Source organism: Triturus cristatus, chromosome 1_2 (genome assembly GCF_964204655.1).
Source record: "Triturus cristatus chromosome 1_2, aTriCri1.1, whole genome shotgun sequence".
Classification (NCBI taxonomy): domain Eukaryota; kingdom Metazoa; phylum Chordata; class Amphibia; order Caudata; family Salamandridae; genus Triturus; species Triturus cristatus.
The window spans coordinates 1,120,574,418-1,120,598,606 of record NC_140580.1 but is presented as its reverse complement, the minus strand read 5'-3'; the positions used below and the strand labels follow the sequence as shown (position 1 = coordinate 1,120,598,606).

General features: G+C 51.0%; 1 protein-coding gene across 1 annotated transcript in view; it reads left to right on the top strand.

The window, feature by feature from the left end:
• The window catches only part of MAPKAP1 (MAPK associated protein 1), an 826,525-nt gene that overhangs the window by 572,525 nt on the left and 229,811 nt on the right, over positions 1–24,189 (top strand). The window contains exon 8 of the mRNA XM_085613805.1: positions 9,266–9,373. Coding sequence (XP_085469931.1) covers positions 9,266–9,373 — 108 coding nt within the window. The remainder of the gene's footprint in view (positions 1–9,265; positions 9,374–24,189) is intronic.

Below are 24,189 nucleotides of genomic sequence, written 5' to 3'. Positions count from 1 at the left end.
TACCCTTTGTTTACTGGGCCTCTACCCAGAAATCCAGACGCATGGACTCCAGGCATCACACTAGAGCTCGCCAGGGGCACTGCTAGTCCAGTTCTAGAAACACTTGATGTGACCTGCAGCAAATCTTGTTAAGTAAGGACAGCTCTTCTTTTCTTTACGCGGGAAGCCAGGATATCCTCTTACCCCAAGTCTTTACAGAGGTTAATGCGCCTCCTTGGCAATAAACTGGGACCCTAAACTCGAACATCTTAAAGCCTTTCTTAGGCTGATCTGCTGCCAGTTTTCATATAGTGTGGATGGCACGATGTAAAATGTACTGTTTAGAAGTATTTGAGCTCAGACTTCTCAAATCCCCAGGGAACTTTCATTAAGTATTTGCATGGGAGCAAGAGCTTGGCGTTCCTTGATCCCCCATCCTGCGTACGATAATGGGGAGGCTGTTGAATCAGAGCAGGAAAGGGGCTCCCTGACTGAGTTTGGAACCATCAAGGAACTGGTCAGACTCCTGGTGGTTTACATGTGGCACTGGTCAGACTCCTGGTGGTTGGTCAGATTCCTGGTGGTCGACATGAGGCACTGGTCAGACTCCTGGTGGTCGACATGAGGAACTGGTCAGACTCCTGGTGGTCTACATGAGGAGCTGGTCAGACTCCTGGTGGTCTACATGAGGAGCTGGTCAGACTCCTGGTGGTCTACATGAGGAGCTGGTCAGACTCCTGGTGGTCTACACGAGGAGCTGGTCAGACTCCTGGTGGTCTACACGAGGAGCTGGTCAGACTCCTGGTGGTCTACATGAGGAACTGGCCAGACTCCTGGTGGTCTACATGAGGAACTGGCCAGACTCCTGGTGGTCTACATGAGGAACTGGCCAGACTCCTGGTGGTCTACATGAGGAACTGGCCAGACTCCTGGTGGTCTACATGAGGAACTGGCCAGACTCCTGGTGGTCTACATGAGGCACTGGTCAGACTCCTGATGGTCTACATAAGGAGCTGGTCAGACTCCTGGTGGTCTACATGAGAAGCTGGTCAGACTCCTGGTGGTCTACACGAGGAACTGGTCAGACTCCTGGTCGTCTACACGAGGAACTGGTCAGACTCCTGGTCGTCTACATGAGGAACTGGTCAGACTCCTGGTCGTCTACATGAGGAACTGGTCAGACTCCTGGTGGTCTACATGAGGAGCTGGTCAGACTCCTGGTGGTCGACATGAGGCACTGGTCAGACTCCTAGTGGTCTACATGAGGAACTGGCCAGACTCCTGGTGGTCTACATGAGGCACTGGTCAGACTCCTGGTGATCTACATGAGGAACTGGTCAGACTCCTTGTGGTCTACATGAGAAGCTGGTCAGGCTCCTGGTGGTTTACATGAGGAACTGGTCAGACTCCTTTTTTTAATAATATTTTTATTGAATGTTCCACAGAAAACCACATAAGGATAACAATACGACTAAAGTTTTACAAAGACAAATAACAAAATAAAGGGTTACAATAAAAAAAAAGAAAAAAACAACAAAAGAAAAAAGGGATTCATCAGCTAAATAATCAATTAGCGGTTGCCAAATTGCAATACCGAGTTTCCTCTTGCGTGGTTTTTTTAATCTGTACATACTAATTTCTAAATTAAACATGTTGAGTAGTTTGGCCCGCCACAAATCAAAACTCGGAGCCTCAGGTTGTAACCAAGCAGTTGCAATGGTAAGTCGGGTTACAGCAGCAACTATATACAAAAAGTATCGATAATTAAATAAACATTGCCCCTCTGATAGCTCTCCTCCAATCCCTAATAAAATCCAACTAGAAAAAATAGATACAGGTTTGCCTAAAATTTGAGACAAAAAACTTTCAATTTGGTTAAACAAACATCGTAAAGAGGGGCAGGAGTAGAAAACATGTACAATATCAGCATTATCCGATTGGCAGCGAAAACAAACTACTGAATTAGAGGATTGAACAACATTACCCCATTTCCTAATAACCGCGGGAGTGCGGTATAAATTAAACAAGGTTTTGAAATGCTGGGCTTTTAACGAAGCAGAGTACAACATTTTATGGGCAATGCTAATAGAGTCTTCGACGTGGATAAGAGGAGAGTTTAATCGAGTTCTCCACTTCAGATTGATTTTATCCAAGTCATCTACTCTATTGTCCAATAATATATGATAAATGGAACCAATACGTAACTGAGAGCTTATGGCTTCAATAATACGGATAGAGACAAGGAAAGATGTGTGTTTGTGAAGGAAATCCCGGATCTGAAGAAATTTAAAAAACTGATTATTAGATAAATCAAATTTCTTTCTAAATTCATCAAAAGAAAGACAGGATCCCTCTGAAGAAACAAAAGCCCCTAACCGTACAATCCCCTTAGAATGCCATTGCCGAGCAACTGAATCATAAAAGATAAAGGGTAGGAGATGTGGGGCAAATAAAGGAGTATAAATAGTGTATTTAGGAATGTGAAACATCTTTTTAAGAATTTTCCAAACAGAGAAAGCAGAAGAAAGTATCTTAAAGCGGGTGCACTTGTAGTAGCTGCCATCAACTTCAGTTTGCAGACAGTTCATGGCATAGCTACCAATTGCCATTTGAAAAATTGAGGGTGCTTCTGCCAAATTACTAACCTCCTCCCCAGTGAGCAAAATGCGCATCTTTAAGAGTAAGCAAGAGATTTGATATAGCGCAAAATCCGGGATTCTCCATCCACCGCGATCAAAGGGTAATGTCATCCAGCGTGAAGCTCTCTGAATTCTCCCTGGAGCCCAGATGTATCTTTCACAGAGAGATTGCAATTGTTGGATCTGACGCTTGGGAACCAGGAGAGGAACGGCACGGAAAAAATAAAGTACCCTTGGGAGAACAACCATCTTTAAAAGGTTGGATCTACCGACAAGTGTAAGATGTAGACTCTGCCAGGAATCCAATGAGGATTTGGTTTTGTCCAAGATGTCGTTCCAATTGACGGAAACCAAATCGTCCAGGTTGGATCTGATCTTGATTCCAAGGTACACCACCTCTTCGACCACCCTAGGGTCAGAAGTTGTGGATAAATTCAGACAAAGACATTGAGTCTTGGTGGTATTTAATTTATAGCCAGAATGTCTACCAAAGGAGGCCGCAAGATATTCAATGACTGGAAGGGCGGCGTCTAAATTGGAGGTGATGACCGTGATATCATCTGCATAAGCAAGGACTTTATATGGCAAATTCTGAGCTACAAAAGGGGGAATTTGGGCATTCAACTCAAGCATTTTAACAAAAGGATTGATATAAAAAGCAAAAAGGAGGGGAGAGCAAGGGCATCCTTGACGGGTACCCCTACAGATCTGAACCACCTCCGATTTGATTCCCATTGCACAAATCCGTGCTATAGGTGCTCGATAGAATATCCAGAGAGCTCGTATAAAACCGACACCGAATCCCATTCGTTTCATTATTTCCCAAAGAAACAGCCATGCGACCCGGTCGAAGGCCTTCTCGGCGTCGAGCAGGACGAAACCCAGAGATCTGGATTCGACCTGCGCAACGTCGAGGAGAGCAACAACCCAGCCAACATGGTCAACTGTGCCTCGACCAGGGACAAACCCATGCTGTAATGATGAAACCAATTCAGGGACAAGTGGAGCCATTCGATTAGCAAGTAGCTTGGCATATAGTTTCCCGTCACAATTAATCAAAGAGATCGGGCGGAAAGACCCTGGTTGATCAATGGGCTTCCCTTTTTTGGGAAAGATAACGATATGTGCTTCATCCCAAGAACCGGGGGGAGATCCTTGTCTGGCCGCCTCAAAAGCACTTAACATGTCTTCCCGAACTTCAGAAAAAAATACCTTGTAAATCTCCATAGGAAGAGAATCTGGCCCCGCAGCCTTGCCCGAGGGCATTTTGAATAGAGCTGATTCAATTTCTTCAGATGTTACCTGCCCTTCCATTATTTCGACATCTGCCGGATCCACTTGTTCCCATCTCAATGCAGGTAGCCCGAGATCGGCGGGAAGATCTCCAGTGTTCGGCTGGGCATATAGTTCCGAATAAAAATGATGAAAAACCTTCACAATTGTCTGTGGTTCATGAACTAATACTCCCTGGGCATTGTACATAGCGTTTATCGTTAAAGCTTGATTTTTGGCACGTATTCTTTGTGCCAGAAGTCTCCCCGACGATTCACCGAATTCATAAAGTTGTCTCCTATAAAGATGGTGTTTAAGCGCGATCTCTTGCGCCCAGACAAGATTAATATTAGCCTTATATTGAGCGAGTTTATCTAATCTTGCTTTAGGATCAACTGCTGCATATATCTGAGTGGCTAAATCCATTTCAGCATTTCTTAAATTAGAAAATTGTTCCAGCATTTTTTGCTTACATGATTTTTGAGCAAACAAACCAAAACTGAGAACCTCGCCTCTAAAGCAGGCCTTAAAGGCGTCCCATACCCCCGCGGGAGAGGCTGACCCACGATTACATAAAAAAAAATCCCGGATCCATTTCTTCATGTGAGCCAAAAATAGGGGGTCGTATAACAGCTTCCTATCAAATGAAAAGGTCTTAATACTTTTAAAAATAGCGACATTAGATAGAGCAATGACCATTGGGGCATGATCCGACAAAAGTCTCGGAAAAATATGGATTTGAACATTAGGAACCCAGGCAGCTGGTACAAAAAAATAATCTAGACGAAACAATTTATTGTGCGGGGATGAAAAAAAAGTGTAACCAGGGTCCTGTGGATATATCGTGCTCCAAACATCTACTAAACCATGGTCCTGTACCAAATTCCTAAGAGCTTGAAAAACTTTAGGTTTGCGGCCTTTATAAAGACAGGAGGGATGTGCCCAATTGCTTGAGAGATTAATGTTTAAGTCTCCACAAAGTATTAAAGGTGAAGGCCATAAAGCAAGTTCCCCATTTAACAGATTAAAAATACTAGGTTCATCTAAATTGGGGCCATATATGGTGCACAACGTAAAACGTATCCCCCCGACTAGACAATCGAAAATAGCCCACCGCCCTGAGATATCCACTGAGGAACGCCCTGGAGGGACTAAGGAGGGTCGAGCTAAAATAGCCACCCCACGTTTCGTATCGGATTGTTTAGATGTGGCAAGTATGGAATATCCTAAATCAGTTAGCTTCTGCCTAAGGGACCAAGGAATATGTGTTTCCTGCATTCAAACAATGTCAGGGAGAGTAATTTTCAACTCTGCTTGAATCTTTTTACGTTTGTCATATGGGAGGCAAGATGGCGGCCGTTGCTTCGGCTGAGTGAGCTGGGTTAAGCGTTCCCGGCTGCTGGCGCTCCCCCTTTCGAATCTTAAACGGTGAAGACCGATGAGGACCGATGAAGACTGATATTTTGGGACTTTTCATATGTAAATCTTGAGCCAGACCCACTTAATCTATACAGAAGATAATGATTTTACTCACAGCTGCTTCTCCCCTGTTATCAACGCGCAGATCGTATTGGTGTTCCGGAGCCGTCGGAGTGCTTCGCTCTTGGGCTTGGCGTTCTTCCTCCTTTCTGCTCTCTGCTGGTGTTACCTTCGCAAGCGGTGGAAAAATGCCACCTAAACCAGCTGTCAAAGGCTCCGCAAAAGCTAATAAACCTCGTAACCTTCAACCTACAGGGAGCGTTGACTCTGCTAGCAATCCAGGGGGGGGCCCGAAGACACATAAATCTCTACAAGAAGATCCCTCGGAGCTGACAAAAACATCCTCTGGTAAGGCCACCTCCGTTTCTAATCCTGCGAAAAATACAGCCCCTTTGTTTATGAAACGATCTCTGCGAAATACTGCGCAAAACTCTCCGCAAAATACTTTTAAATCTGTTGATCCAACGGTATCATCTGAGACAGCCTTATCTCCCTCCTTGCTTGTGCATGATTTGAGCTCATCGCTGGGTCAAAAAAATGGGGGAATATTACTGTCTAAAGATTCAACTCCAGTCGCAGTCTCAACGGATCATTACCAGCCTTCAGTCATTACACCAGGATGCATTATGGGACCTGGAGTCCCTCTAAGCCAGGCAGTCTCCCCTCGTAAGGCTATCAAGTCGGTGGTGGGTACTTCCCTGGAGGATCAGGCATCTGGGGCAGCTGGGACAGCTGGGGAAGGTTTGGTCATCAATAATAGGGAGAGAATCGACCCCAACCATGATATTGAACCCCTGGACAACTTTTTTTCACTCTCAAACACATCGTCAACTTCGGATGACGACGACGATGATGTAAATTGTGATGATATCATAAACAGAGACTGGGCTGAATATGAAACTGGTTCTGCTGGCCAGGGTGAAGTGGACGATTGTCTCTTGGGTGGGTTTATGAACCCGGTCCCACTCGAAGGTACTATTCGGAAATGCAAACCCTCAAGTAGACAAGAGTCTGTTATTAATCCCACACCCTCTAAAGACCCCTCTCCCCCAGGGGAGAATTTGGTCTGGGATTATTCATTTACGACTGTGCTTCCTAACCCCTTGGAAGTCGGCAATGATCAGACAGTAGGTGCTATAGACACAGCCTCTGCCTCTATTGATCCCTCAGCTCCTATGAAACCAATCACTCTTGAGACTATCTACGATACGATGCTGTCACATAGGGCTGAGGTGAGACTTGAAAATGCCAGAATGCAGGGGGCTTGCCGTAAGTTGCAGAACACTACCAGACGGATCAGTAAATCTTGTGCTGAGATCGGTATAAGAGTTGGGGAGACTGAATCTCGTATTTCAATTTTGGAAGATGAAGTTGCAACACAGAAAGGGTTCGTCAAAGAGCTGAAGGCTCAAAAGGAAGACGCTATTTGGAAGTTCTCTGAGTTGGAAAATCGAATGAGACGCAACAACTTAAGGGTCCTGGGTATTCCTGAAGGCACAGAAGGGGGTGATACGAGACAATTTATTGTTCAGCTTTTTATAGAAGCTTTTCCTGAGTTATCCAAATGGAACTGGGAGACTGAGATCCAAAGAGCCCATCGTTTTCCATTTCATAACAAACCTCAACCTCCTCGTCCTGGATCAACGACTGTCCATCCACGTGCTATTCTGATTTCTATCAGCAATTTTCTTGCTCGAGAAGATGTATATAGTCTAGCAAAACCTAATCAGAAGAGAGCAGCCAAGGGAGTCAACTTTTTGGTCACTCCCGACTTCTGCCATGAGACTGTTGCGCGGAGGTGGCAGCTTCGCCAACTGATCCCTCTTTTTTTAGCTAAAGGATGTCAAGCATTTCTTCTAAATCCTGCGAAGCTAAAAATTGTGTTCCAAGACCAGACTGAAATTTTTTCTTCAGAAAATCTAGCTAAGGAGTATTTACACTCATTTAAGTCTGGTTCCTAATCTGGGTTTGGTATAAGTGGCCGGTTGTCAGGTCTTCCCCGTACTTAGTTTTTCTTGTCCCTATAATTATTTTTTGGGGGAGCGCCACAGGGAGCGCCTCCCACTCCCCATCACCAGGACTTCGGTCCCATTGCCTTCAAGCAGGGTGGGCTCTTTGGGTGGCGGGTGGGGTCTGGGGTTGGGGTTGGGGTTTGGGTAGGGCATATTAAAAACCAAAAAATGTCTTGTTCCACAGATTATGTAATCATTTGTTTTTTCTTCTGTTATTTTTATTGTTTATTTATTCTTTTTTTTTTAGCAGGATTTTTTGTATTGGTTACGCAGATTATGTTGGTTTATGGCTGATAAAGGTATTAGAATAGGTACATATAATGTCTGTGGTCTTAATAACTATGGAACTGGTCAGACACCTGGTGGTCTACACGAGGAACTGGTCAGACTCCTGGTGGTCTACACGAGGAACTGGTCAGACTCCTGGTGGTCTACACGAGGAACTGGTCAGACTCCTGGTGGTCTACACGAGGAACTGGTCAGACTCCTGGTGGTCTACACGAGGAACTGGTCAGACTCCTGGTGGTCTACACGAGGAACTGGTCAGACTCCTGGTGGTCTACACGAGGAACTGGTCAGACTCCTGGTGGTCTACACGAGGAACTGGTCAGACTCCTGGTGGTCTACATGAGGGGCTGGTCAGACTCCTGGTGGTTTACATGAGGCACTGGTCAGACTCCTGGTGGTCTACATGAGGCACTGGTCAGACTCCTGGTGGTTTACATGAGGAACTGGTCAGACTCCTGGTGGTCTACATGAGGTACTGGTCAGACTCCTGGTGGTTTACATGAGGTACTGGTCAGACTCCTGGTGGTTTACATGAGGAACTGGTCAGACTCCTGGTGGTCTACATGAGGCACTGGTCAGACTCCTGGTGGTTTACATGAGGAACTGGTCAGACTCCTGGTGGTCTACATGAGGTACTGGTCAGACTCCTGGTGGTTTACATGAGGCACGGGCGCATGCACAGCTAGTTGCTGCAGTTTGACCAGTCTCTTTCCTGTTCAGAGGTTTGATCGCTGCCTCGCTGCGCTCAGAACTGTGCGCCTAGAGTACCCTGGAACCTCGGCTTTGCAGTGAATAGGCTGGACATGTCTGGGGGTTGGTGTGTCTGTCTGTATGTATGTGTGAGCCCATGTAATTCCTGCTTCATACATGTGGACTCTTGTCACACCAGAGTCAGGTTCCCTGCACCAGCTCCTGTCACGTGCCTTATACATAGATACCGCCTTATCCTCACCTATGAAACCGAGGCTCATGGATACAACCGTATATGGAACACACAGGCCTGACTAACACTGTTCGTGGTGACGCGCCGCACAGCAGCGGGCCAGGGGTGGTGGTGCCTTGAGAAACGCCCACCTAGCGCCTTAACTTGGTTTCATAGATCAGGATGGGCGCTCTTCTATCACAATCTCTGCCCTTTCGGTGGTCGTACAACACCCCGGGGGCGGGGCCGCTCCTGGGCCTCATCTCGTGTTTCCGTGCAGTGAACCGCCCTCACCTCACATGTCTCTCCCTCACCTCACACGTCTCTCTCTCACCTCACATGTCTCTCCCTCGCCTCACACGTCTCTCTCTCACCTCACACGTCTCTCCCTCACCTCACATGTCTCTCCCTCGCCTCACACGTCTCTCCCTCACCTCACACGTCTCTCCCTCACCTCACATGTCTCTCCCTCACCTCACACGTCTCTCCCTCACCTCACACGTCTCTCCCTCACCTCACATGTCTCTCCCTCACCTCACATGTCTCTCCCTCACCTCACATGTCTCTCCCTCACCTCACATGTCTCTCCCTCACCTCACATGTCACTCCCTCACCTCACACGTCTCTCTCTCACCTCACATGCCTTTCTCACCTCACATGTCTCTCTCCCACAGGTCCGCAGTACCGCCTGGAGAAGCAGGCGCAGCCCAACGTCCCCGTGGACCTGGACGGCACGCTGGAGAGCCAGGGCACGCTGGAATTCTGCCTGGTCCGCGAGAACAGTACGTTTGCCTTTTCACTTTTCCTCTTGAATTGTTAACGCTTCAGCCGCTTCCATTTGTGGCGCAAATACCGTCTGGTGAGGCGAGTACATCTGGAGCAGACGGCGCCTCCCCGGGCTGTTCTCAGCACCTTGCCAGAAGAATTTCCCCGCGAGAAAAGATTTATTTCAGACCTGTAGAAAACAGTAACATGGTGAACGACCTGTTTTATCGCTTCTCGAGTATTTATTATAAAAAGAAAATATGTTTTCTGCAAGGTGCTGACAGTCTGGTGCAGCGCCTCGGCTGTAGCCTCGTGTAAAGCTGAGTGTGAGAACAGGAGTGTTGAGATTCCGAAGGTTACTCTCTACAGAGGCATGCCGTCTGGGCTTTCGGCGCCTTCGGGAAACGATTGAACATCTTTTTCAGTTTCCCTTAAAGACTAATCGCTGAAATATTTACAAAAGAAGACACTTTATAGGTTTTGGACCAGAGCAATTTAGTGACGTATGTGAATATCCCACCTCACGTAGGGCAGGGTGTAGCCGGTCCAACTGCGTCACTCACACTAGGCGCAGTACAGTGGTAGGAGTACCTCTGTCCATCACACATCACACTGGACGCAGTAAAGTGAGACCAACAGCTTTAACAGTGTGCCCAAAGCAGGCGGACTGATTGCCCCCGCCCCACTGTGCATCAAACTTCACAACGAGTGACACTGTGCTCAGTACAGATGGACCAGCCGGCGCGCGCCATCACCATTCAGGCTGGAACGACTCTATGTAGTCAAACTGCACAGCACAGTCAAACTGCCTCTCCCCACCATACGTAAGCAATCCGTGTGTACACAGGATGGCCACTTCCCATTACAGGTCTCATTGTGCACAGTACACCAGACCCCCCGCCGCTTCCAGTGACACTGCACTCCGTACATGTGGACCATACGTCACATTCCATTGCAGGTCCCATTGTGCACAGTACACAAGACCCGCCGCCGCTTCCAGTGACACTGCGCGCAGTACATGTGGACCATACGCCACATTCCAAAGACAGGTCCCATGGTACACAGTACACCAGACCCGCCACCGCTCCCAGTGACACTGCGCGCAGTACATGTGGACCATACGCCACATTCCATCACAGGTCCCATGGTACACAGTACACCAGACCCGCCACCGCTCCCAGTGACACTGCGCGCAGTACATGTGGACCATAGGCCACATTCCATTACAGGTCCCATGGTACACAGTACACCAGACCCGCCACCGCTCCCAGTGACACTGCGCGCAGTACATGTGGACCATAGGCCACATTCCATTACAGGTCTAATTATACACAGTACACAAGACCCGCTACCTCTTCCAGTGACACTGTACGCAGTAAATGCGGACCATACGCCACATTCCATTCCAGGTCCCATAGTACACAGTACACCAGACCCGCCACCGTTTCCAATGACACTGCGCGCAGTACATGCGGACCATGCGCCACATTCCATTGCAGGTCCCATTGTACACAGTACACCACACCCGCCGCCGCTTCCAGTGACGCTGCGCGCAGTACATGCAGACCATGCGCCACATTCCATTCCAGGTCCCATTGTGCACAGTACACCAGACCCGCCACCGCTTCCAGTGACACTGCACTCCGTACATGCGGACCATGCGCCACATTCCATTGCAGGTCCCATTGTACACAGTACACCACACCCGCCACCGCTTCCAGTGACACTGCACTCCGTACATGCGGACCATACGCCACATTCCATTACAGGGCCCATTGTACACAGTACACCAGACCCGCCACCGCTTCCAGTGACACTGCACGCAGTACATGTGGACCATACGCCACTTCCCAATACAGGTCCCATGGTACACAGTACACCAGTCCTGCCGCCGCTTCCAGTGACACTGCGCGCAGTACATGCGGACCATACGCCACATTCTATCACAAGTCCCATTGTACACAGTCACCAGACCCGCCACCGATCCCAGTGACACTGCGTGCAGTACATGTGGACCATAGGCCACATTCCATTACAGGTCTAATTATACACAGTACACAAGACCCGCTACCTCTTCCAGTGACACTGCACTCCGTACATGCGGACCATACGCCACATTCCATTCCAGGTCCCATAGTACACAGTACACCAGACCCGCCACCGCTTCCAATGACACTGCGCGCAGTACATGCGGACCATGCGCCACATTCCATTACAGGGCCCATTGTACACAGTACACCAGACCCGCCACCGCTTCCAGTGACACTGCACGCAGTACATGTGGACCATACGCCACATCCCAATACAGGTCCCATGGTACACAGTACACCAGACCTGCCGCCGCTTCCAGTGACACTGCGCGCAGTACATGCGGCCCATACGCCACATTCCATTACAGGGCCCATTGTACACAGTACACCTGACCCACTACTGCTTCCAATGACACTGTGTGCAGTACATGCGGACCATACGCCACATTCCATCACAAGTCCCATTGTACACAGTCACCAGACCCGCCACCACTTCCAAAGACCCTGCACTCAGTACATGCAGACCTTACGCCACATTCCATCACAGGTCCCATGGTACACAGTACACCAGACCCGCCACCGCTCCCAGTGACACTGCGTGCAGTACATGTGGACCATAGGCCACATTCCATTACAGGTCTAATTATACACAGTACACAAGACACGCTACCTCTTCCAGTGACACTGCACTCCGTACATGCGGACCATACGCCACATTCCATTCCAGGTCCCATAGTACACAGTACACCAGACCCACCACTGCTTCCAATGACACTGCGCGCAGTACATGCGGACCATGCGCCACATTCCATTACAGGTCCCATTGTGCACAGTACACCACACCCGCCGCCGCTTCCAGTGACACTGCGCGCAGTACATGCAGACCATGCGCCACATTCCATTCCAGGTCCCATTGTGCACAGTACACCAGACCCGCCACCGCTTCCAGTGACACTGCACTCCGTACATGCGGACCATACGCCACATTCCATTACAGGTCCCATTGTACACAGTACACCATACCTGCCGCCTCTTCTAGTGACCCTGCGCGCAGTACATGTGGACCATACACCACATTCCATTACAGGTCCCATTGTACACAGTACACCAGACCCACTACTGCTTCCAATGACACTGCACGCAGTACATGAGGACCATACGCCACATTCCATCACATGTCCCATTGTACACAGTCACCAGACCAGCCACCGCTTCCAATGACCCTGCTCTCAGTAAATGCAGGCGATACGCCACATTCCATTACAGGTCCCATTGTACACAGTACGCCAGACCCGCCGCTGCTTCCAATGACACTGTGCGCAGTACATGCAGACCATACGCCACATTCCATTACAGCACCCATTGTACACTGTACACCAGACCCACCACCGCTTCCAATGACACTGCGCGCAGTACATGCGGACCATGCGCCACATTCCATTACAGGTCCCATTGTGCACAGTACACCACACCCGCCGCCGCTTCCAGTGACACTGCGCGCAGTACATGCAGACCATGCGCCACATTCCATTCCAGGTCCCATTGTGCACAGTTCCCGAGACCCGCCACCGCTTCCCGTGACCCTGCACTCAGTACATGTGGACCATACGCCACATTCTATTACAGGTCCCATTGTACACAGTACGCCGGACCCGCCGCTGCTTCCAATGACACTGCGCGTAGTACGTGCGGACCATACGCCACATTCCATTACAGCTCCCATTGTACACTGTACACCAGACCTGCTGCCGCTTCCAGTGACACTGCACTCAGTACATGCGGACCATAGGCCACATTCCAATACAGGTCCCATTGTACACAGTACACCAGAACCGCCGCCTCTTCGAGTAACACTGCGTGCAGTACATGCGGACCATACGCCACATTCCATTACAGGTCCCATTGTACACAGTAAGCTGGACCCGCCGCTGCTTCCAATGACACTGCGCGTAGTACATGCGGACCATACCCCACATTCCATTACAGCTCCCATTGTACACTGTACAAAAGACCCGCTGCCGCTTCCAGTTACACTGCACTCAGTACATGCGGACCATAGGCCACATTCCAATACAGGTCCTATTGTACACAGTACACCAGACCCGCCGCTGCTTCCAATGACACTGCACTCAGTACATGCGGACCATACGCCACATTCCACTACAGGTCCCATTGTACACAGTACACCAGACCCGCTGCCGCTTCCACTGTGCTTAGTACTTGCGGACCATAGGCCACATTCCATTACAGGTCTAATTGTACACAGTACACCAGACCCGCCACCGCTCCCAGTGACACTGCGCACAGTACATGCGGACCATAGGCCACATTCCATTACAGCTCCCATTGTACACTGTACAAAAGACCCGCTGCCGCTTCCAGTGACACTGCCCTCAGTACATGCGGACCATAGGCCACATTCCATTACAGGTCTAATTGTACACAGCACACCAGACCCGCCGCCGCTTCCAATCACACTGCACACATTACATGCAGACCATAGGCCACCTTACATTTCAGGTCACATTTTACACAGTACACCAGACCTGCCACTGCTTCCACTGCACGTAGTGCATGTGGACCATGCGCCACATTCCATTGCAGGTCCCATTGTACACAGTACACCACACCCGCCACCGCTTCCAGTGACACTGCACTCCGTACATGCGGACCATACGCCACATTCCATTACAGGGCCCATTGTACACAGTACACCAGACCCGCCACCGCTTCCAGTGACACTGCACGCAGTACATGTGGACCATACGCCACATCCCAATACAGGTCCCATGGTACACAGTACACCAGACCTGCCGCCGCTTCCAGTGACACTGTGCGCAGTACATGCGGACCATACGCCACATTCCATCACAAGTCCCATTGTACACAGTCACCAGACCCGCCACCACTTCCAAAGATCCTGCACTCAGTACATGCAGACCTTACGCCACATTCCATCACAGGTCCCATGGTACACAGTACACCAGACCCGCCACCGCTCCCAGTGACACTGCGTGCAGTACATGTGGACCATAGGCCACATTCCATTACAGGTCTAATTATACAGAGTACACAAGACCCGCTACCTCTTCCAGTGACACTGCACTCCGTACATGCGGACCATACGCCACATTCCATTCCAGGTCCCATAGTACACAGTACACCAGACCCGCCACCGCTTCCAATGACACTGCGCGCAGTACATGCGGACCATGCGCCACATTCCATTACAGGTCCCATTGTGCACAGTACACCACACCCGCCGCCGCTTCCAGTGACACTGCACTCCGTACATGCGGACCATACGCCACATTCCATTACAGGGCCCATTTTACACAGTACACCAGACCCGCCACCGCTTCCAGTGACCCTGCACGCAGTACATGTGGACCATACGCCACATCCCAATACAGGTCCCATGGTACACAGTACACCAGACCTGCCGCCGCTTCCAGTGACACTGCGCGCAGTACATGCGGACCATACGCCACATTCCATTACAGGGCCCATTGTACACAGTACACCTGACCCACTACTGCTTCCAATGACACTGCGTGCAGTACATGCGGACCATACGCCACATTCCATCACGAGTCCCATTGTACACAGTCACCAGACCCGCCACCACTTCCAAAGACCCTGCACTCAGTACATGCAGACCTTACGCCACATTCCATCACTGGTCCCATGGTACACAGTACACCAGACCCGCCAACGCTCCCAGTGACACTGCGTGCAGTACATGTGGACCATAGGCCACATTCCATTACAGGTCTAATTATACACAGTACACAAGACACGCTACCTCTTCCAGTGACATTGCACTCCGTACATGCGGACCATATGCCACATTCCATTCCAGGTCCCATAGTACACAGTACACCAGACCCACCACCGCTTCCAATGACACTGCGCGCAGTACATGCGGACCATGTGCCACATTCCATTACAGGTCCCATTGTGCACAGTACACCACACCCGCCGCCGCTTCCAGTGACACTGCGCGCAGTACATGCAGACCATGCTCCACATTCCATTCCAGGTCCCATTGTGCACAGTACACCAGACCCGCCACCGCTTCCAGTGACACTGCACTCCGTACATGCGGACCATACGCCACATTCAATTACAGGTCCCATTGTACACAGTACACCAGACCTGCCGCTTCTAGTGACCCTGCGCGCAGTACATGTGGACCATACACCACATTCCATTACAGGTCCCATTGTACACAGTACACCAGACCCACTACTGCTTCCAATGACACTGCACGCAGTACATGAGGACCATACGCCACATTCCATCACATGTCCCATTGTACACAGTCACCAGACCAGCCACCGCTTCCATTGACCCCGCTTTCAGTAAATGCAGGCGATACGCCACATTTCATTACAGGTCCCATTGTACACAGTACGCCATACCCGCCGCTGCTTCCAATGACACTGTGCGCAGTACATGCAGACCATACGCCACATTCCATTACAGCTCCCATTGTACACTGTACACCAGACCCGCTGCCGCTTCCAGTGACACTGCACTCAGTACATGCGGACCATAGGCCACATTCCAATACAGGTCCCATTGTACACAGTACACCAGACCCTCTGCCGCTTCCAGTGACTCTGCTCTTAGTACATGCGGACCATACGCCACATTCCATTACAGGTCTAATTATACAGAGTACACAAGACCCGCTACCTCTTCCAGTGACACTGCACTCCGTACATGCGGACCATACGCCACATTCCATTCCAGGTCCCATAGTACACAGTACACCAGACCCGCCACCGCTTCCAATGACACTGCGCGCAGTACATGCGGACCATGCGCCACATTCCATTACAGGTCCCATTGTGCACAGTACACCACACCCGCCGCCGCTTCCAGTGACATTGCACTCCGTACATGCGGACCATACGCCACATTCCATTACAGGGCCCATTGTACACAGTACACCAGACCCGCCACCGCTTCCAGTGACCCTGCACGCAGTACATGTGGACCATACGCCACATCCCAATACAGGTCCCATGGTACACAGTACACCAGACCTGCCGCCGCTTCCAGTGACACTGCGCGCAGTACATGCGGACCATACGCCACATTCCATTACAGGGCCCATTGTACACAGTACACCTGACCCACTACTGCTTCCAATGACACTGCGTGCAGTACATGCGGACCATACGCCACATTCCATCACGAGTCCCATTGTACACAGTCACCAGACCCGCCACCACTTCCAAAGACCCTGCACTCAGTACATGCAGACCTTACGCCACATTCCATCACTGGTCCCATGGTACACAGTACACCAGACCCGCCAACGCTCCCAGTGACACTGCGTGCAGTACATGTGGACCATAGGCCACATTCCATTACAGGTCTAATTATACACAGTACACAAGACACGCTACCTCTTCCAGTGACATTGCACTCCGTACATGCGGACCATATGCCACATTCCATTCCAGGTCCCATAGTACACAGTACACCAGACCCACCACCGCTTCCAATGACACTGCGCGCAGTACATGCGGACCATGTGCCGCATTCCATTACAGGTCCCATTGTGCACAGTACACCACACCCGCCGCCGCTTCCAGTGACACTGCGCGCAGTACATGCAGACCATGCTCCACATTCCATTCCAGGTCCCATTGTGCACAGTACACCAGACCCGCCACCGCTTCCAGTGACACTGCACTCCGTACATGCGGACCATACGCCACATTCCATTACAGGTCCCATTGTACACAGTACACCAGACCTGCCGCTTCTAGTGACCCTGCGCGCAGTACATGTGGACCATACACCACATTCCATTACAGGTCCCATTGTACACAGTACACCAGACCCACTACTGCTTCCAATGACACTGCACGCAGTACATGAGGACCATACGCCACATTCCATCACATGTCCCATTGTACACAGTCACCAGACCAGCCACCGCTTCCATTGACCCTGCTTTCAGTAAATGCAGGCGATACGCCACATTCCATTACAGGTCCCATTGTACACAGTACGCCATACCCGCCGCTGCTTCCAATGACACTGTGCGCAGTACATGCAGACCATATGCCACATTCCATTACAGCTCCCATTGTACACTGTACACCAGACCCGCTGCCGCTTCCAGTGACACTGCACTCAGTACATGCGGACCATAGGCCACATTCCAATACAGGTCCCATTGTACACAGTACACCAGACCCTCTGCCGCTTCCAGTGACTCTGCTCTTAGTACATGCGGACCATACGCCACATTCCATTACAGATCCCATTGTACACAGCACACCAGACCCGCCGCCGCTTCCCGTGACCCTGCACTCAGTACATGCGGACCATACGCCACATTCCATTACAGGTCCCATTGTACACAGTACGCCGGACCCGCCGCTGCTTCCAATGACACTGCGCGTAGTACGTGCGGACCATACGCCACATTCCATTACAGGTCCCATTGTACACTGTACACCAGACCTGCTGCCGCTTCCAGTGACACTGCACTCAGTACATGCGGACCATAGGCCACATTCCAATACAGGTCCCATTGTACACAGTACACCAGAACCGCCGCCTCTTCGAGTAACACTGCGTGCAGTACATGCGGACCATACGCCACATTCCATTACAGGTCCCATTGTACACAGTACACCAGACCCGCCGCCGCTTCCAGTGCGCATAGTGCATGCGGACCATACGCCACATTCCATTACAGGTCCCATTGTACACAGTAAGCTGGACCCGCCGCTGCTTCCAATGACACTGCGCGTAGTACATGCGGACCATACCCCACATTCCAATACAACTCCCATTGTACACTGTACAAAAGACCCGCTGCCGCTTCCTGTGACACTGCACTCAGTACATGCGGACCATAGGCCACATTCCAATACAGGTCCTATTGTACACAGTACACCAGACCCGCCGCTGCTTCCAATGACACTGCACTCAGTACATGCGGACCATACGCCACATTCCACTACAGGTCCCATTGTACACAGTACACCAGACCCGCTGCCGCTTCCACTGTGCTTAGTACTTGCGGACCATAGGCCACATTCCATTACAGGTCTAATTGTACACAGTACACCAGACCCGCCACCGCTCCCAGTGACACTGCGCACAGTACATGCGGACCATAGGCCACATTCCATTACAGCTCCCATTGTACACTGTACAAAAGACCTGCTGCCGCTTCCAGTGACACTGCACGCAGTACATGCGGACCATAGGCCACATTCCAATACAGGTCCCATTGTACACAGTACACCAGACCCGCCGCTGCTTCCAATGACACTGCACTCAGTACATGCGGACCATACGCCACATTCCACTACTGGTCCCATTGTACACAGTACACCAGACCCGCTGCCGCTTCCACTGTGCTTAGTACTTGCGGACCATAGGCCACATTCCATTACAGGTCTAATTGTACACAGCACACCAGACCCGCCGCCGCTTCCAATCACACTGCACACATTACATGCAGACCATAGGCCACCTTACATTTCAGGTCACATTTTACACAGTACACCAGACCTGCCACTGCTTCCACTGCATGTAGTGCATGTGGACCATACACAACATTCCATTACAGGTCCCATTGTACACAGTACGCCAGACCCGCCGCTGCTTCCAATGACACTGCGCACAGTACATGCGGACCATACGCCACATTCCATTACAGCTCCCATTGTACACTGTACATCAGATCCGCTGCCGCTTCCAGTGACACTGCACTCAGTATATGCGGACCATAGGCCACATTCCAATACAGGTCCCATTGTACACAGTACACCAGAACCGCCCCCCCTTCCAGTAATACTGCGTGCAGTACATGCGGACCATACGCCACTTTCCATTACAGGTCCCATTGTACAAAGTACACCAGACCCGCCGCCGCTTCCAATGACACTGCGCGATGTACATGCGGACCATACGCCACATTCCATTACAGCTCCCATTGTACACTGTACACCAGACCCGCTGCCGCTTCCAGTGACACTGCACTCAGTACGTGTGGACCATAGGCCACATTCCAATACAAGTCCCATTGTACACAGTACACCAGACGCGCCCCCGCTTCCAGTGACACTGCGCGCAGTACATGCGAACCATACGCCACATTCCATTACAGATCTCATTGTACACAGTACACCACACCCGCCACCACTTCCAATTACACTGCACGCAGTACATGCGGACCATAAGCCGCATTCCATTACAGGTCCCATTGTACACAGTACACCAGACCCACTACTGCTTCCAGTGACACTGCACTCAGTATATGCGGACCATACGCCACATTCCATTACAGGTCCCATTGTACACAGTACACCAGACCCGCCGCTTCCAATGACACTGCGCGATGTACATGCGGACCATACACCACATTCCATTACAGGGCCCAATTTACACAGTACACCAGACCCACTACTGCTTCCAATGACACTGCACTCAGTACTTGCGGACCATAAACCACATTCCATTACAGGTCCCATTCTACACAGTACACCACACCCGCCGACGCTTCCAGTGACACTGAACGCTGTACATCCGGACCATACCCCCATTCCATTACAAGTCCCATTGTACACAGTACACCAGACCCGCCACCGCTTTCAATGACACTGCACTGAGAGCATGCGGACCACATTCCATTACAGGTCCCATTGTACACAGTACACCAGATTAGTCACTTCTTCCAATGACATTGCACGCAGTACATATGGATCATAGAACACATTCCATTACAGGTACCATTGTACACCAGACCCGCCGCTGCTTCCAGTGACACTGCACTCAGTACATGTGGACCATAGGCCACATTACATTACAGGTCCCATTGTACACAGTACACCAGAGCCGCCGCCTCTTCCACTGACACTGCCTGTAGGACATGCACACCATACACCACATTCCAAGACAGGTCCCATTGGACACAGTACACCAGATCCGCCGCCGCTTCCAGTGACCCAGCGGGCAGTACATGCGGACCATACGCCACATTCCATTACAGGTCCCATTGTACACAGTACACCAGACCGGCTGCCGCTCCCAGTGACACTGCGTGCAGTACATGCGGACGATGCACCACATTCCATTACAGGTCCTATTGTACACAGTACACCAAACCCGCTGCTGCCGCTTCCAGTAACAATGCGCGCAGTACATGCAGACCTTACGCCACATTCCATCACTGGTCCTATGGTACACAGTACACCAGACCCGCCAACGCTCCCAGTGACACTGCGTGCAGTACATGCGGACCATACGCCACATTCCATTCCAGGTCCCATAGTACACAGTACGCCAGACTCACCACCGCTTCCAATGACACTGCGCGCAGTACATGCGGACCATGTGCCACATTCCATTACAGGTCCCATTGTGCACAGTACACCACACCCGCCGCCGCTTCCAGTGACACTGCGCGCAGTACATGCAGACCATGCGAAACATTCCATTCCAGGTCCCATTGTGCACAGTACACCAGACCCGCCACCGCTTCCAGTGACACTGCACTCCGTACATGCGGACCATACGCCACATTCCATTACAGGTCCCATTGTACACAGTACACCAGACCTGCCGCTTCTAGTGACCCTGCGCGCAGTACATGTGGACCATACACCACATTCCATTACAGGTCCCATTGTACACAGTACACCAGACCCACTACTGCTTCCAATGACACTGCACGCAGTACATGAGGACCATACGCCACATTCCATCACATGTCCCATTGTACACAGTCACCAGACCAGCCACCGCTTCCAATGACCCTGCTCTCAGTAAATGCAGGCGATACGCCACATTCCATTACAGGTCCCATTGTACACAGTACGCCAGACCCGCCGCTGCTTCCAATGACACTGTGCGCAGTACATGCAGACCATACGCCACATTACCTTACAGCTCCCATTGTACACTGTACACCAGACCCGCTGCCGCTTCCAGTGACACTGCACTCAGTACATGCGGACCATAGGCCACATTCCAATACAGGTCCCATTGTACACAGTACACCAGACCCTCTGCCGCTTCCAGTGACTCTGCTCTTAGTACATGCGGACCATACGCCACATTCCATTACAGATCCCATTGTACACAGCACACCAGACCCGCCGCCGCTTCCCGTGACCCTGCACTCAGTACATGCGGACCATACGCCACATTCCATTACAGGTCCCATTGTACACAGTACGCCGGACCCGCCGCTGCTTCCAATGACACTGCGCGTAGTACGTGCGGACCATACGCCACATTCCATTACAGGTCCCATTGTACACTGTACACCAGACCTGCTGCCGCTTCCAGTGACACTGCACTCAGTACATGCGGACCATAGGCCACATTCCAATACAGGTCCCATTGTACACAGTACACCAGAACCGCTGCCTCTTCGAGTAACACTGCGTGCAGTACATGCGGACCATACGCCACATTCCATTACAGGTCCCATTGTACACAGTACACCAGACCCGCCGCCGCTTCCAGTGCGCATAGTGCATGCGGACCATACGCCACATTCCATTACAGGTCCCATTGTACACAGTAAGCTGGACCCGCCGCTGCTTCCAATGACACTCCGCGTAGTACATGCGGACCATACCCCACATTCCAATACAGCTCCCATTGTCCACTGTACAAAAGACCCGCTGCCGCTTCCAGTGACACTGCACTCAGTACATGCGGACCATAGGCCACATTCTAATACAGGTCCTATTGTACACAGTACACCAGACCCGCCGCTGCTTCCAATGACACTGCACTCAGTACATGCGGACCATACGCCACATTCCACTACAGGTCCCATTGTACACAGTACACCAGACCCGCTGCCGCTTCCACTGTGCTTAGTACTTGCGGACCATAGGCCACATTCCATTACAGGTCTAATTGTACACAGTACACCAGACCCGCCACCGCTCCCAGTGACACTGCGCACAGTACATGCGGACCATAGGCCACATTCCATTACAGCTCCCATTGTACACTGTACAAAAGACCCGCTGCCGCTTCCAGTGACACTGCACTCAGTACATGCGGACCATAGGCCACATTCCAATACAGGTCCCATTGTACACAGTACACCAGACCCGCCGCTGCTTCCAATGACACTGCACTCAGTACATGCGGACCATACGCCACATTCCACTACAGGTCCCATTGTACACAGTACACCAGACCCGCTGCCGCTTCCACTGTGCTTAGTACTTGCGGACCATAGGCCACATTACATTACAGGTCTAATTGTACACAGCACACCAGACCCGCCGCCGCTTCCAATCACACTGCACACATTACATGCAGACCATAGGCCACCTTACATTTCAGGTCACATTTTACACACTACACCAGACCTGCCACTGCTTCCACTGCACGTAGTGCATGTGGACCATACACAACATTCCATTACAGGTCCCATTGTACACAGTACGCCAGACCCGCCGCTGCTTCCAATGACACTGCGCACAGTACATGCGGACCATACGCCACATTCCATTACAGCTCCCACTGTACACTGTACATCAGATCCGCTGCCGCTTCCAGTGACACTGCACTCAGTACATGCAGACCATAGGCCACATTCCAATACAGGTCCCATTGTACACAGTACACCAGAACCGCCCCCCCTTCCAGTAATACTGCCTGCAGTACATGCGGACCATACGCCACATTCCATTACAGGTCCCATTGTACAAAGTACACCAGACCCGCCGCCGCTTCCAATGACACTGCGCGATGTACATGCGGACCATACGCCACATTCCATTATAGCTCCCACTGTACACCAGACCCGCTGCCTCTTCCAGTGACACTGCACTCAGTACGTGTGGACCATAGGCCACATTCCAATACAAGTCCCATTGTACACAGTACACCAGACGCGCCCCCGCTTCCAGTGATACTGCGCACAGTACATGCGAACCATACGCCACATTCCATTACAGATCCCATTGTACACAGTACACCACACCCGCCACCACTTCCAATTACACTGCACGCAGTACATGCGGACCATAAGCCGCATTCCATTACAGGTCCCATTGTACACAGTACACCAGACCCACTACTGCTTCCAGTGACACTGCACTCAGTACATGCGGACCATACGCCACATTCCATTACAGCTCCCACTGTACACTGTGCATCAGATCCGCTGCCGCTTCCAGTGACACTGCACTCAGTACATGCAGACCATAGGCCACATTCCAATACAGGTCCCATTGTACACAGTACACCAGAACCGCCCCCCCTTCCAGTAATACTGCCTGCAGTACATGCGGACCATACGCCACATTCCATTACAGGTCCCATTGTACAAAGTACACCAGACCCGCCGCCGCTTCCAATGACACTGCGCGATGTACATGCGGACCATACGCCACATTCCATTATAGCTCCCACTGTACACTGTACACCAGACCCGCTGCCGCTTCCAGTGACACTGCACTCAGTACGTGTGGACCATAGGCCACATTCCAATACAAGTCCCATTGTACACAGTACACCAGACGCGCCCCCGCTTCCAGTGATACTGCGGGCAGTACATGCGAACCATACGCCACATTCCATTACAGATCCCATTGTACACAGTACACCACACCCGCCACCACTTCCAATTACACTGCACGCAGTACATGCGGACCATAAGCCGCATTCCATTACAGGTCCCATTGTACACAGTACACCAGACCCACTACTGCTTCCAGTGACACTGCACTCAGTATATGCGGACGATACGCCACATTCCATTACAGGTCCCATTGTACACAGTACACCAG